At 43.7% G+C, this 15593-nt stretch overlaps 1 protein-coding gene across 1 annotated transcript; it reads right to left on the reverse strand.

Annotated features, from left to right (window-relative positions):
* Positions 1–7398: 7398 nt before the first annotated feature.
* Positions 7399–11746, reverse strand: LOC138886007 (uncharacterized). Its single transcript, XM_070167028.1, has 5 exons — positions 11565–11746; positions 11159–11303; positions 10894–11085; positions 10712–10820; positions 7399–7556 (listed from the first exon to the last, which is right to left on the reverse strand). The coding sequence occupies exons 1-5, from the start codon at positions 11744–11746 to the stop codon at positions 7399–7401; spliced, it is 786 nt and encodes a 261-aa protein (XP_070023129.1).
* Between the last annotated feature and the right edge of the window lie 3847 nt (positions 11747–15593).

The raw sequence follows: 15593 nt of genomic DNA on the forward strand, positions 1-15593 counted from the left end.
TGTTCTATTTGTTGTTCATCATTTATTGCTCATCATTGATCATAAAGAGCCTTCATTAAAGCTCTTAATACTATTAGCCCTTCATCGGCTGTCTATAGCTTAGTGTCGAGCTCGACCTCGAGGCCTCGATTCTCGGCCGCCTGGTTTGCCTAAACACACTATTTTCAAGTTCTTATCTTATTTTCTAGTCTCACGCTTAACATATACTGCCTTACAACTAGCATAAAAACAGATCACGTATTTTTAGAACCACAAAATCAAATTTAATTGTAATTACCATTTTCAAGGTAAATAGTTTGGCGCCCACCGTGGGGCTAAAAATAACAATGATTGTTTTCTTGCTGGTTTACCATATAACGCAAGTTATCTTTCACACTTTTTTCTTGTCCAAGAATCTTTAATTTCAGGTCAAAATGTCTAACTCAGTGAATGCATATGAAAACAACGGTCTTGAAGACCATGGAGAGAATGGTGTAGCCATTCCAGGTATTGGTGTACCATCGTGAACTCTGAGGACGCGCCAGAGCCAATCCCTGCGGATGTGGTCTCACACGATGCCCAACACGTCGATATAAGCTCCCACACAAACAGGAGCATACGACAAGGAGACCAACAAAAAGCCCTGAAAACCCTAGCTCGGGAGGAACAAGAGGTTAGCCTTCACGTTATTTTTGAAATGTTACAGGCACAACAGCTGGCGATTGCTCAACTGCAAAGCCATCAAAAAACTCCAAGCACAGCAGCACCGGAAATGACTCCTCGAGCCGAACAGGTACATGAAAAGTCTAGCAATAACGGGTCAGCAGTCGACTCTGCTATCATGAAGGTGCTCGAAGATCTCACAAAAAGGATTGAGTCGGGCGAAAAAATAATAAAAGCCAACGACAAAATGGTAGAGACCTACAACTCGAGGGTCGACCAGATCCGGGGCGCACCCCCGATCCTGATGGGTGTTGATTCAAAGAAGTTCGTACGAAAACCATTTCCATCAGATGCCGCTCCAAAGCCCATCCCAAAGAAGTTCAGAATGCCCTATCTCTCGAAGTTCAATGGGACCTCGGACCCCAAAGAGCACGTCACAGCTTACACTTGTGCGGTAAAGGGCAACAGCCTGAAGGACGCCGAGATCGAATCCGTCTTGCTAAATTTTTTTGGAGAAACACTCTCGAAATGGGCCATGATGTGGTATCACAACCTATCTCCGAATTCAATAGACTCATTTGCCATGTTGGCAGACTCTTTCATAAAGGCGCATGCCAGTTCCATCAAGATGGCTACTAGAAAATCCGACGTCTTCAAAATCAAACAAAGGGAAAACGAGATGCTACTGAAGTTTGTATCTCGCTTTCAAATAGCGCGAATGAACTGCCACCGGTCTCTAACGACTGGGCAGTGCAGGCCTTCACAGCAACTGAAGCAGAATTTGGTTGAATATCCTGTCGTGACCTGATCGGGTGTTCACAACCGATACCAATCAAAGATCAGGGTCGAGGACGACCAATTGGGAGCCCCCTCGGGCTCAGTATATCCGAGCAAACTCCTGGCAAAGGAGCCAAAGCCAAACAAAGAAAGGTATCAACCGTACACCGAAGATAGGAGAAACGCCCCAAGGCGTAACATACCCCAAAATGATCGAGGAACGGACCGAGGTCAGAATCCTCGAGGACTCGTAAGCAGAGTCGAATTCAATAGGTATGCAGGACCGACGGAGGCACCCGGCCTGTCGGAATACAACTTCAACGTTGATGTTTTAGACATTGTATCCGCCATCAGTAAAATCAAAGACACCAGGTGGACAAGACCAGTACTATCAGATCCGTCGCAGAGGAACCCCAACTTGGTGTGCAAATTTCACGGCACACACGGTCATAAGACCAAAGATTGCAGACAGCTCCGAGAAGAAGTGGCCCGGCCACTCAGCAAAGGGCACCTTTGAGAGTTCCTTAGCGACCGAGCCAAAAATCAGTTCCGGGAAAGAGAGGAAAACAGGAAAAATGAAGCAGATGAGGCGCAACATGTCATCCACATGATCATGGGAGGAATCGACGTCCCACAAGAACCCACTATCAGAAGAACAAAAATATCCACCACCAGGGAAAAGCGAACTCGAGGTTACATACCCGAGGACGCTTTCACATTCAGCGACGAGGACATCGGGACCCTGTCTCAGCCTCATAACGACGCACTGGTAATCTCTTTTCTTGTAAATACATTTCATATTAAACATGTACTTGTGGATCCAGGCAGCTCGGCCAACATTATTAGGTCAAGGGTCGTGGAGCAGCTCGGACTGCTCGACCAGATCGTGCCCGCTTCTGAAGTCCTCAACGGATTCAATATGGCGAGTGAGACAACCAAAGGGGAAATCACCCTCTCGGTCAACGTGGCCAGAACAACACAAAATGCCGAGTTTCATGTCATCGAAGGAGATATGAGGTACAACGCTTTGCTCGGGAGGCCGTGGATACACTACATGAGAGCAGTACCATCAACCCTTCATCAAATGATGAAGTTTCCAACAAAAGACAGAATAAAAACCCTGTACGGGGAACAACATGCAGCAAAGGAGATGTTCGCGGTGCACGATGTGGCACCAACATCAATGCCTTCAACATCGAAGGAGTCAAAGGATAAGCAATCACTAAAGTAGCGATCACGAGACACATCCTCGGCATCACCCAAATAAAACAAACAAAGGACCGTACTGCGTCCCCTAAGCAAACGTTGTAAACATATCGAGGCTCGAAGCGCCATCGCCACTAAGGTATAACCATCTCCCTTTATATTTACATCTTACACTAACCTTTGTGCATATGTCCGATCAAAACAGTCGAAGCGATGTCCAACTCGAAGACCTAAAGGTTTCAAAGCATACGTTGCACTCTTTTCCTTCGTTCGAGTTTTATCCCAAGAAGGGTTATACTGACAAGGTTTTAACGAGGCAACATCCATGTGCTACCTAAGGAGAATTTCACAAAGTGTTCAAGGCTTCTCTTCAATCAACCTCGAACACTGGGGGGCATACCCCCGAAAGATCACCTTCTCGAAGAAGCCAAGATGAGCCAAAAAGGGTCTCAATAGGAAAATGATCTATCGGGCCAAGCGGTCGAATGAACCGTGTCCGCATAGAATAATTGATCCCTTGATGGCAAAAACGTGTATACCTGTGCCAAGTAATCAAAGAATATTTCCTCCTCCATCAAAACGCTTTACGCTTCAAAGAAGTCTGATGCTTTCGCAAGAAATGGCTCCAAAGCCAAAAATTTCCCGAACACTCGGGGACTGGCGTTAGGAACTCGACCTCCGGGTCAGAAAACTTTGAACTCATAAGCCCTCAATGAGGCAACACCAAGTTTATAAAAAGTGGCTCTAGAACCGAAATGACTTTCGATGTCTCGGGGATTGTCGCCGATTGTCACCTCATCGATTTGAAAAGTCGAGGCTATAAGACCCCATGCGGGCAACCCCAAGCTCATAAGGCCTTCATAAGGCAATACCAAACCTATAAGACCTCAAGCAAGGCATGAATCACACTTGTACCAAGTGCCCAAATCTGTAAGACCTCAAACAAGTCATGAATCACACTTGTACCAAGTAACCAAATCTGTAAGACCTCAAGCAAGGCATGAATCATACTTGTACCAAGTAACCAAGTCTGTAAGACCTCAAGTAAGGCATGTTTATATTTATAAGACCTTACAGAAGGCATAATCACGATCTTAAAGTTAAGGCTACATATTCGAACTTGTAAGACCCCTAAAAAGGCATATCCTCGATATAGACGCTGAAACTACTTCACTCGGGGACTGAGGCTCCAGCCAAACACAATGACTCCGGTCACAAGGCTCCGGCCAAACTCACGCGACTCAGGGACACCCGACCATCGCTACAAAATCACAAGCCTCCAATTACTTCGAAAAAACTTCGAAAAGAACCGATTAATCAGGCTACCCTAGTTAAAGCAAAAGAGTTTCGATCATATCAGCTCCAAACAATGGGCTTCGAAACAACTCAACCGTCGAGCGAAACCTCTCGAGGCGCTCATTTATCGCTAGTTAACAGCTCACAATCGAGGTTCTTATCGAGCCGTCAAAGAGTCGGGCGAACACAAAAAGTCTTTAATGAGGGAAAATAAAGCCTACATATGAGGTCGTACCGACCCAATGCGTAAGATCCACTGTCGCCAACTTAAAATTAAAGGTCGTACCGACCCAATATGTAAGAGCCACTATCGCCAGCCTATATTAAGAGGTCGTACTGACCCAATGCGTAAGAGCCTAAGGGCCAGCTTAAGAACTTAAGGGTTAATGAGCTCGAGTCAAAATCTAACTCGGAGACCGAGCCCAAAAAAACTAACTAAAAATGCCTAAGGGCAAATGCGTAAGAGCCCAGACGCCAGCCTATACTAAGAGGTCGTACCGACCCAACGCATACGAGCCTACGAGCCATCCCAACAAGCCTCAGGGCCGAATACAAACCGAAAGGTTTCTTTATATATACGTATGTATGAAACAGTGCGAGGCTGCATTTGCAAAGTTCTCTAAGAACACTGTACAAAGAATCAAATAGAAATAAGCCAAGTCTATTTTTCCCTCGGGGACTACGGCCCCATCGGCCTCTTCTCCACTATCTTCGGCATCAGACAAGAGGAATTTGGCGTCATATTCATCTGCCCTGGCCTGCACTATCTCTTCTGAGAGATCGAAGCCCCGTGAATCTCTTTGAGGGTTTCCCTCCGAGATTTGCACCAGGCATATTCATTACTTTTGCTCTCTCGATCGGAAGCACCTCTCGACTTTGCTCAAACCTCAGCAGCGTCTTTTAAATAGACGACCACTTTCTTGTCGTCCTTAGCCCGAATTTCTTCAGCTTCAGTCCGGGGGTCCACGACCTCGACCTTCATCCCCAAAAGGTCAGACTCGAGCCTTGAAATCTTGCTTGTCTGAACCGAGCTGTTTTCACGGGCATTTCGGAGCTATACCTCGAGTGCAGAAACCTTGGCCAGAGCATTCTTCTTGGTCGCAACATGGACATCTATCTGAGCCCTTAGCTCATTACACTCATGCTTGGCTTGGCCGACCTCGCCCCAAAGGCGTTCTAGATCCTCTGTCTTGCTATGAAACTGAGGTATCAAAATATTAATCTCTAAGGATAGAAAACTGAGAATGCACTCCCTCAGAACAAAGGTTACCTGATTCTCAAGGTGGCTCTCGTAGTTCAGGCTTCGATTTGCCTCGTACTGAAGGTGCCTAAATTCTTTTCCCCTTTTATCACAAAGAAGCCTAAGGGATTTCTCCCTATCCAAGGCTTTCCTTAACTGGTCTTCACAGCGGAGAAGCTCGGACTTGATCTTGTCAAAGGCCTGTGAAAAAGAAGCTCGATCAGAAAACAAAAACGTAAAATCAGAAGATCAACGAAGTCAACCAAAACTCACCATAGAACAAAGCCATTGAGACTCCTCAAAGGTCAAGCGTGCGCCTGCTGGCCTGGTCTCACCGGCCCCAGTTGAACCAATCTCGGTGGGGGCACAGTCGCTCGAGACCCCGCTTGATTTAGGCAACCCCTGGTCTCGAACACCCCCCGAAGTACCTTCGACGGAGGGCGAGGATGGCAGTTGAACACATGTATCACTCGAAGTACCTTCGGCAGGAAATGAAGACGGCGGCAAGAGAGAAACCACTTTTCCAAGGCTAGAAGCCTCAGATGCCACAGGATCAGCAAATACGTCTTCTTTGAGCCTTCGAGCAGGGCTTGCCTTGCTATAAGCACTCTCATCCTCTGAGGATCCCTTCCGTTTGTTGTCGGTACTCGACCCCAAAGCCGATGATTCTTCCTCTTCCCCGAAGGGGCACGACCTCATCTCAGAAAAATCTCCAATGCCTGCGGTAACGGAGTTAGTACATATAAAAGAAAGTACCTTTCAAAGGAATCAAGCCACACACCACGTACCGTGATATTTTGCCTCCCATCTACCCTTGGCCAGATCATGCCACTTACGCTCATCATAAGTCGAACAAGCTGCCAGTTTCCTAGACCAATCCGCCAGGTCGGGAACCTCATATGGCATCCATGGGATTGCTACAAAAAGAAAGGGAAAGGAAAGCATCTTTACAGAATCTGTCTTCACCATGGGCAAAAATAATAAGAACACAAGTGTACCACTTACGTGTGAAATTCCATTTCTCAGGAAATTGAAGGAACTCTGCGGGGATAATATCGACAATACGCACTCGGACGAAACAACTCATCCACCCTTAGTCCCCCATCTTTTTCATTGCTAACAATAAAGGGCCGAGTGGATCGACGTCGCAGAGTAATCAGGCCTCGATGATGCAAGGGCCGGTATAGTCTAAGAAGATGATTGAGGGTGAACTCGAGCCCAACTTTATCTGCAAAATACCTTACCATCAGCACTATCCTCCAAAATGACGGGTGAACCTGTGCTAGGGTAACCCGACATCTCCTACAAAATTCGAGCACGACTCTATCGAGGGGGCCCAATGTAAAGGGGTACGTATACACGTTCAAACCCCTCGACATGAGCCATGATGCTCTCTTCCGGGGAAAGCACTTGCAATACCACTTTTTCTCCCCATCCGTAGTCTTTTCTAACTACCTCGAGGTGTTCCTCCTCTATTGAGGAAATAAACCTCGACGCATGTTCCGATGACCCTAAACATTGGGAGGTCACTCTAACGCAAAGTCCCTCCTCGTGACAAAGCACCTCGAGGGTAGCTCACCAGATACCGACAATGCACCACCGATCGAGCGCGAAGCAGAGGCGGAACTCTCCTCTCCTTGGTGAACGGGTTTTGACGTAGCAGCCATGGACGGTAAAGACTTGGGCGAAAGCTTTTGGAATGATAAGATAACTAGCACAGAAAAGAGCTCTATAAAAGGGATAGTTACTCAAAGTAGCGGAGTCCTCAGACAAGAGATAAGCAAATGCATATATATAGAGCAAACAACGACTGTTCACCTATCCTGAAGGCCAATTAATTTTGACCATGTCAGTGTCATTTTTTGCGGAAGTGTACCGGTGGTACCACCCCAGTCGCTTCACAACCGTGGAACATAAATGATACTGTCACACAGCACTCGGGGGCCATTGAGACCCCGAAGATTTCTGTTGTTACAAGCATCGATTCTAAAAGGCTATCGACCTAATATTGAGATGGTGCCCGATCTCAAAGGTCCCGACTACTCCAAATATGGTCTCCGAAGAGCCAACGTCAAAATTCAGCATACTAACTTTACATAAGCATTGGGAATAAATTCAAAGACTTGAAGCAGAAAAATTTTCTTATATAGCCAAACATATATTTACAAGGGGCGTCCTTGCAAGACCTTTTCCCCTGAGAAGTTCATACACAAAAACGAATGGAAGACGACGTGGGCCTATTCTTCGTCATCACTGCTCTTCGAGTCATCTCTGGAACCCTCATCCGAAGTAGCCGAGAATGCCAATTCTTCCTCCAAGTCTCGGGCTTCCTCAATTTTAGCTGAGAGATCGGCGTATTTAGCGCTTGCTTCCTCAAAAGCTTGCCTCCTTGCCTCTGCATGAGTGTAAGCGATGACCTTATCCAGCTTCTACTTGGCTTTCCCTAATATTTCTCGGGCTCATTCATTCGCAGTAGCGACATCTTTCTTGTATGAAGACGCATCCTCTTCGGCATCAGACTTGGCCGCAGATAGTGCAACAGCCTCCTTTTGGGCACTTTGAAGAAGATCACGGGTCGATGCCAGCTTCGACCGCAAAATGTCCCTCTCTGAGGCCACTGCCTCTGTGTCACGACCCTAAACCCAGATCCGGTCGTGATGGCACCTCTCGTGAAAACACGGCCAGCCGACACGCTCCCAATTCATTTTTAAGAAATTAAGATAATAAGTATTAAGTCTTAAACATGATAAAATCCCAAAATAAGTAGTGACAGTACAATTTGCGGAATTAAAACCAACATAACCCGACATCGGGGTGTCACCAGTCATGAGCATCTATCATGAAAACTACAAGTCTGAAAAGAGTCTACACATCTAATACATAACTAGAACAAAGGAAAATAAGATAGATGGAGAAGCACTGGGCTGCGAATCACCGGGCAGCTACCTAGTGAATCTCCAAAAATCTGTTGGACAGCTCTCAACCCTCGCTAGTAGGACCTGATGTGCCTGAATCTGCAAACGGGGTGCATGGAGTAAAGTGAGTACTCCAATTCAGTGAGTAATAATCATAAATAAAGACTGAAAAGTAAGAAATCACGTAAGGCACATCACAGGCTATAAAGAAAGTAGTAAAAAAACCCAGTAGAAAGTCATGAAATAGTGAAATTATGCAAAGTCACTTTAGTTCAGTTTAAACTTCTTAAAATCCCTTTTTTAACAGTTAAGCAAGTAAAAGACAGGCAACTAGAAAAGGTAAACACATAAAGAAACGCCCCTCGGGCACAGAACCAACAGAATCAGCTCCTTAGGCAACACATGGAATAATAACCAGCCCCTAGGGCTATATCTCACATCACAATGGGTACCCGCGCTCACTGGGGGTGTGCAGACTCCTGGTGGGGCCCCTTATGGCCCAAACGCAATATCAAGTCATCTCGTGGCATCATTACTAGGCTCTCGGCCTCATATCAACAAGCCACTTCATGGCGTACAAATCTTAGGCTCTCGGCCTCATAACCATAATCAGATATTTTCTTACAACATAGGCCCTCGGCCTTACTCGGTCAAAATTCTCACAAGCCACTCGGACAACAGTAAAACATGATGTTCAACCCAAAATATTATTTAAAATATTATTTTAAGTGTTAAAGTAGAGTAGACATGGCTGAGTTATGAAAACAGTAGAATATATCATGACTTAGTACAAGTATAAAGTCAAAATAGTGAGAAAATATCAGTACAAATCCCCTAAGGGTTCAAATAGTTGGCACGAGACCCAAATATGACATTCAGCCTAAAACATGATGATAACAAATAGTTTTCAGTCAAATACGCGGTAAAATAGTCATTCGGGACGGACTAAGTCACAATCCCCAACAGTGCATGACCTTACGCTCGTCATCTAGCGTGTGCGTCACCTCGATATAGCACAACGATGTGCAATCCGGGGTTTCATACCCTCAGGACAATATACAATCATTACTCACCTCTACCTGGTCCAAATCTCTAGCTCGCAATGCCTTTGCCCCTCGAATCGACCTCCGGATACTCCAAATCTAACCAAAATCAGTGCAAAATCATCAAAATATGCTAAGGGAACAAAGCCCACTCGAAAGAAATCAAATTACAACACAAATCCCGAAATTGGCCAAACTCGACCCCCGGGCCCACGTCTCGGATTCCGATAAAAATTACATCAATGGACTCGTTATCACTCCCCGAGTTCATTCATACCAAAAGCATCAAAATCCAACCACAAATGACCCCTCAAATCCCAAATTCTAGGTCTCCAATTTCGAACCCTAGTTCTTCAATATTAGGCTAAATTTCCATGATTAATTAGGTGGAATTCACATTAGAATCGAGTATTAAGTCCATGAATCTTACCTCCAAGTGTTTCCCCTTGAATCCCTCTTCAATCCTCTTCAAAAGCTCCAAAATCGCTCAAAAATGGTGGAAGTTAACCCCAAAATCGCGGACAAGATGACTATTTAAACATTCTACTCAGACCTCAATTCCTTCTTCACGAATGCGGTCAATGCCTCCCGTTCGTGAAGCACAAATTATCTTTGACCAAAAATCCTCTTATGCGAACGCGACCTGACCCTCGCGAACGCGATGGTTCCTCAGCCTAACCCTTCGCGAACGCGCTCCCTCTCTCGCGAATGCGATGAACAAAACACCCTGAAACCCAGTTGCCCAACTTCCTCTACGCGAACGCGCTCCCCTTCTCGCGAATGCGATGCATAACCTCCTAGCCCTTTACGAACGTGGAGCCTCCCTCGCGAACGCGGAGGCTAAATCCTCAGCCTTCTCAACTAACCCTTCGCGAAAGCGAGGGCCTACTCGCGAACGCGAAGGCCATTTCTCTGCAACACTAAACAACAATTTTCTGCAACTCTCAACATCTAGAAATGATCCGATTGACCACCCGAAACTCACTCGAGGCCCTCGGGACCTCAACCAAACATGTCAACATATCCCATAACATCATTCAAACTTGTTCCAATCTTCGGAACGCTCAAAGCAACATCAAAACACCAAATTCGCATCAGATTCAAGCCTAAGAATTCCAAAATCTTCTAAATTACGCTTTTGATCAAAAACCAAATCAAACCACATCCGAATGACCTGAAATTTTGCACACACATCCCAAATGATACAACAGAACTACTACAATTCTCGGAATTCCATTCTGACCCCTATATCAAAATCTCACCTATCAACCAGAAAACGCCAAAAATCCAGTTTCGCCAATTTAAGCCTAAATCTACTCCGGACCTCCAAAACACATTCAAATCACACTCCTAAGTCCCAAATAACCTCCCGAAGCTATCTGAACCATCGGAATTCACATCAGAGCCCTCTAACACATAAGTCAACATCCAGTTGACTTTTTCCAACTTAAGCTTCCTCAAAAGAGACAAAGTGTCTCAAACCTTACCAAATCCTTTCCGAACCCGAGCCAACAAACCCGATCACATATAGAACCGATAGACAAAGCAATAAGAAGCAGAAATGGGGAAAACAGAGTGGCAACTCATGAGACGATTGGCCGGGTCGTCACACTCATTTTGCCCCCTCAGCTCGAGGATCTCCGCATCCTTGGTTGCCGCCTCTTCCTGAAGTCGCCCCACAATGGCATCCTTTTGCCCTATCTACAAAGATAGAACAAAGTTTGTAAGTATCAAGCTACGAGAATAAAGAATGAACTCATGGATATCGTGTTACCTGCTCAGCAAGGCCAGCCCTCTCCTGGCACACTCCCTCCAAACTGGCCTGAAGCCTGCTCAACTCTTCCCCCTTTCGGGCAGAGGAGGTCCTCGACTCTTTTAACTCCGACGCAAGTTTCTCGACCTCCTTCCCACAGTATGAAAGCTCACATTGGAGCCTAGAGAAGGCATGTTCGTACATATTCTTAACCTGCAACAACACAAAAAAATCAGAAAGTCAAGTATAAAGATTTAAAGCATAAGTGATATGTCGAGAGTATCACCTGCTGCTGAAGCTTCTCCGCATCCTCGAGAGCACCGGGAGAGTCGAGATTAATATCATCGTCGATACCGGCGAGGAGGTCTTCGAGCACATCTCCCCCTCCATGAAAGGCCCCCGAACCAGCGATATCCTGATCCTGAGCATCCCTAATCTCCCCCGGCGATTATGGAGGGCCCAAATTAAGGTCACTCTGGGCATTAATTTCCTTAAGGGACTTATTTTGCCCGCGAGAAGCTTCGGGTTCGGGCCCTTCGGAGTCACCATCAGTGGGTTCATCAGCGCGGACTGTGCCATGTCTGACTTGAGACTCGAGGACTGTCCCCGAGCCCTCCTCGAGGGTCTCTTAAGCTCTGGTTTGGTCCAAATCGGCCACCCCCGATTTGGCGTCCTCTCGCCCGGTAGCTTACAGAGCATCTTCGCCTTGTCTTTCCCTTTGTACCAAAGGGCATGCACCATCATTATCACCTTCATCCTCGGAACGATGACTTGCTACATCAGTCGAAGTCGAGACCGTGGCGTCCTTCTTCCTCTTCTTACCCTTGCCGGGTTTTGAGGTGTCCTCTTTACTAGCAGTCGAAGTATGATGCATCAAACAATAGGATACTCACAATGGAACATAGTAATAATAACGGTAAAAAGCATACTGTGGCTCTTGGCCTGCCACCGCGTTCTGGCCAAATCGCGCCAAGAGCGCTCAACATAAGGAAATTTGGAGTCCAACTGTCTAATCCACCCCGATAGGTTCTAAACCACGCTAGGGTACCAAACAGTGGTTGCACAATCAAAAGAAGATCATTTTTCAAAAGGGGATGAAAAGGCAATAAAACATGCTCGAGGTGGGAGCACTTACGCTGCGTATTCCATTCCTCCGGGAATGGCATCATATTAGCCGGGATTATGTCCGAGGTCTTCACTCGGAGGAACCGGCTCATCCACCCCCAATTCTTGTCCTCATTAATGCTCGAGAAGAACGTCCACGTAGATCGAGGATAAAGCTTGATCAAACAGCGAAAGATATGGGGGCTATATAGTCTGATCAAGTGATTGAGAGTGAAGGACATACCCTCGACTTGGTTAGAAAAATATCGGAGCATATAGACTATCCTCCAGAATGAAGGATAAATTTGGCCAAGCTTCACCCGATACCCACAATAGAAGTCGAGGATCACCAGGTCTATCGAAGGAGAAGAAGGGTCCGAAGAATCTACGGGACCTAAAGTAAAGGGGTATGTATATACACTGAGAAAGCCAGCCTTATGGTCTACTATGCTTTCAGCAGGTCTGGGAATCTCAACTGACACTGCTGGGCCCCCATTGGCAGTCTTCCTTCACTCTATCTATATTGGTCACCACACTGATGTACCGAGATACATGCTCGCATCAGCCTGGTGTATTAGAAGGATTCTCGATGGAAAAATCGGATACAAAATTGAATTTAGTAGGGGTACATTGTTCGACAGTTGGGGTACTTTTGGTTTACCCCTGGATGGTCGAGACAAAGAAGCAGTTCCCTCTCTCTGAAGCACTGTTTTAGAGGTCCTAGCCATGGCAATAGAAAGGTTTCTGAGAAACAAGGAGGCAAACGCAGAAAGGAGAAAAATGTAGGAGATGGTGAACTTAGCTCTATGGGATTGAAGATGTTGTAGAAGTGTGAATAAAAAAGCAATTGAGGTATTTATAGAGGGTGTATGGGCAGGGTTTGGGAAGCGGAAGGGCCGAACCAGCTGCGGTTTGTGAGCTTCTCGATAGTCGTGTTAACAGCGACTCCTGCGCGACTTTTAAGTCATGGCATTTAATGCTCTGATGGACTGATGTCATGGTAGTAAGTATCGAGTAGGCGAGAATTCAAGACCGTTTCTTATCATTTTAACCTAAGAAATGCGGGGACTATCTGTATACGGCAAAAATCAGAGGGTCCGATTTTGTGACCGCTAAGGCACCTCGTAAATACCGCCCCCAGAAGGCTCGAAGTTCAGCTCGGGGCTCGACCCCGAGGGTTCCCAATGATCGATCTCGAGGCAATGCAAATCAGCAGCTATGATGGACTAACGGGAAGTTCCCAAGGCACATGACTAAAGCTGATCAAGTCTACTAGGCTAGTTCAAGCTCGTACCGTGATATTAAAGGGTTGTACCAACCACATATCTTTGTAATAAATGCACTTATACTATATTGGAATTTCCCCTGGTATATAAAAGGAACCCTTGTCATTTTGTAGGAGGAATACATTATTCACAACATTCAATACAAGAAACATTCTCTGCTCTCTGACTTAAACATATTCTCTTGGCTTCACTACTTACATTTATTGCTTATATTTGTTGTGTTCTATTTGTTGTTCTTCATTTATTGCTCATCATTGATCATAAAGATCCTTCATTAAAGCTCTCAATATTGTTAGCTCTTCATCGGCTGTCCATAGCTTAGTGTCGGGCTCGACCTCGAGGCCCCGATTCTCGGCCGCTCGGTTTGCCTAAATACACTATTTTCAAGTTCTTATCTTATTTTCTAGTCTCATGCTTAGCATCTACTGCCTTACCACTAGCATAAAAACATATCACATATTTTTAGAACCACAAAATCAAATTTAATTGTAATTACCATTTTCAAGGTATACACCTCTCTATAGCAACATCCTTATATAACAACACTTATCTATAAAAGCCAAATTTTTTCCGAAACCAAATCTCATGTTCTATTATAATACTCCCTCCGTTTCAATTTAGATGAAGTAGTTTGACTCGGTACGGAATTTAAGAAGAAGAAAAAAAGAAGACATTTGAAATTTGTGATCTCAAAAGCTTAAGGGGTAAAAGCTTTGTGGGGCCATGACATTTTTGTGGTTATAAAAGCTTCTCATTAAGGATAAAACTAGGGGGTGTTAGGGGTGTCAATGGTTCGGTTCGGCCGGTTATTTTATAAAATTTGTACCTTACCAATTCGTTCAGTTATTCTATTATGTATAACCAAAATTAGACTTTTCAAAACCGTCCCCATCATGTCGGTTATTCTTCGGTATCGGTACGGTTCGGTTAATTTTCGATATTTTTTTTTAAAATGTTATGCAAAAGTCACTAGTAGAAGTAGAATGCAATGGCATACGTATTTTTATCGGACTTAGCAAAACTTTCTAGATATTTTTATTGTTTAAAAGGTGATAAACTAAAAAAATATGAAAGATGGCTAGAGTATAGATCCATCAATTATTCTACAACAGCGTAAAAGAAAGAAAATATAAATCATACAAGTGAAAAGATATTAACAAAGTTGGATTCAATAATAATGTCTATAGAAGATTAAACATTCAAAAAGATCAATCTAAATCATACGAAAGGAAACATATTCAATACATTGTAGTTTGCTACACATAGTCGCTACAATACCTTGCGTCTTGCAATTGAATATGCTAGAAATAATTTAATTTTAATAGAAGTAGCATAATAGGTTTGGGAATTAGGATTTTGAGTTTAATTACTTGTTGGTTTGTAACTGTTTCATAATCCAAGGCCCAAAGAAAAGATTTAATACTTTGTTATTTTTAAACTTAATATATAAATATATCTTTCACATTGTAAATTTATTCGGTACAGTTCGGTATTTTTTCAGTTTATTTTCATAAAATAAAAAAACCTACCCTAATTATCGGTACAATTATAGATATATAGAAAAACCTATAGTTTTATTAAGAGAAACCTAAAAAACGGTTCAGTACGGTACGATTCGGAAGATTTAGTTGGTTTTTAAATATCCATTGATACCCCTAGGTAAAATGGATAAAATAAATAGTTTAAAGTTGAATTATTTCCAAATTTAGAAATGTGTCATTTATTTTGGAACAAACTAAAAAGGAAAGTATCTCATCTAATTTGAAATGGAGGGAGTATATATTTTCTATAACAGCAATTCGTTATAACATCCAAAAATATCTGAAACAAACGAGGTTGTTATAGAGAGGTTTGACTATATATATATATTAATGTTAGAAAATTTCTGCTAAACTACATATTATAAATGCTTCTATATACCGGATGACGACTAATTAAATATCAAACATTTTTTATATATAATAATTTCATTGAGAAACTTTTACCGATCAGCGCTATATTATAAACTTATTTACCTCTCTTAGAGAGATTATCACTTAATTAAATTTCATATACATGTTTACCATTCATATAAAAATGTAATGTATTAAATTCCAATCTTTTCCATTTTCTCTCCTTCTTCTTTCTCCCCCAAATTTAAACCTCTTCACGTGTACAGGGAATTCAAATATGCTGGAAGACATTCTATTGTTCAACCTTAATCTTCTACATGTAAAATATAAGTATCCCAATTTTATGTTCAACTATATCTCGAAGACTTTCTACAATTTGTAAAGCTACTACAAAATAAGAAAATGAACCCCAAATTCGTGCAATACTAATGACAATAGA

The sequence above is a fragment of the Nicotiana sylvestris genome, chromosome 2 (assembly GCF_000393655.2).
Source record: "Nicotiana sylvestris chromosome 2, ASM39365v2, whole genome shotgun sequence".
Lineage (NCBI taxonomy): Eukaryota > Viridiplantae > Streptophyta > Magnoliopsida > Solanales > Solanaceae > Nicotiana > Nicotiana sylvestris.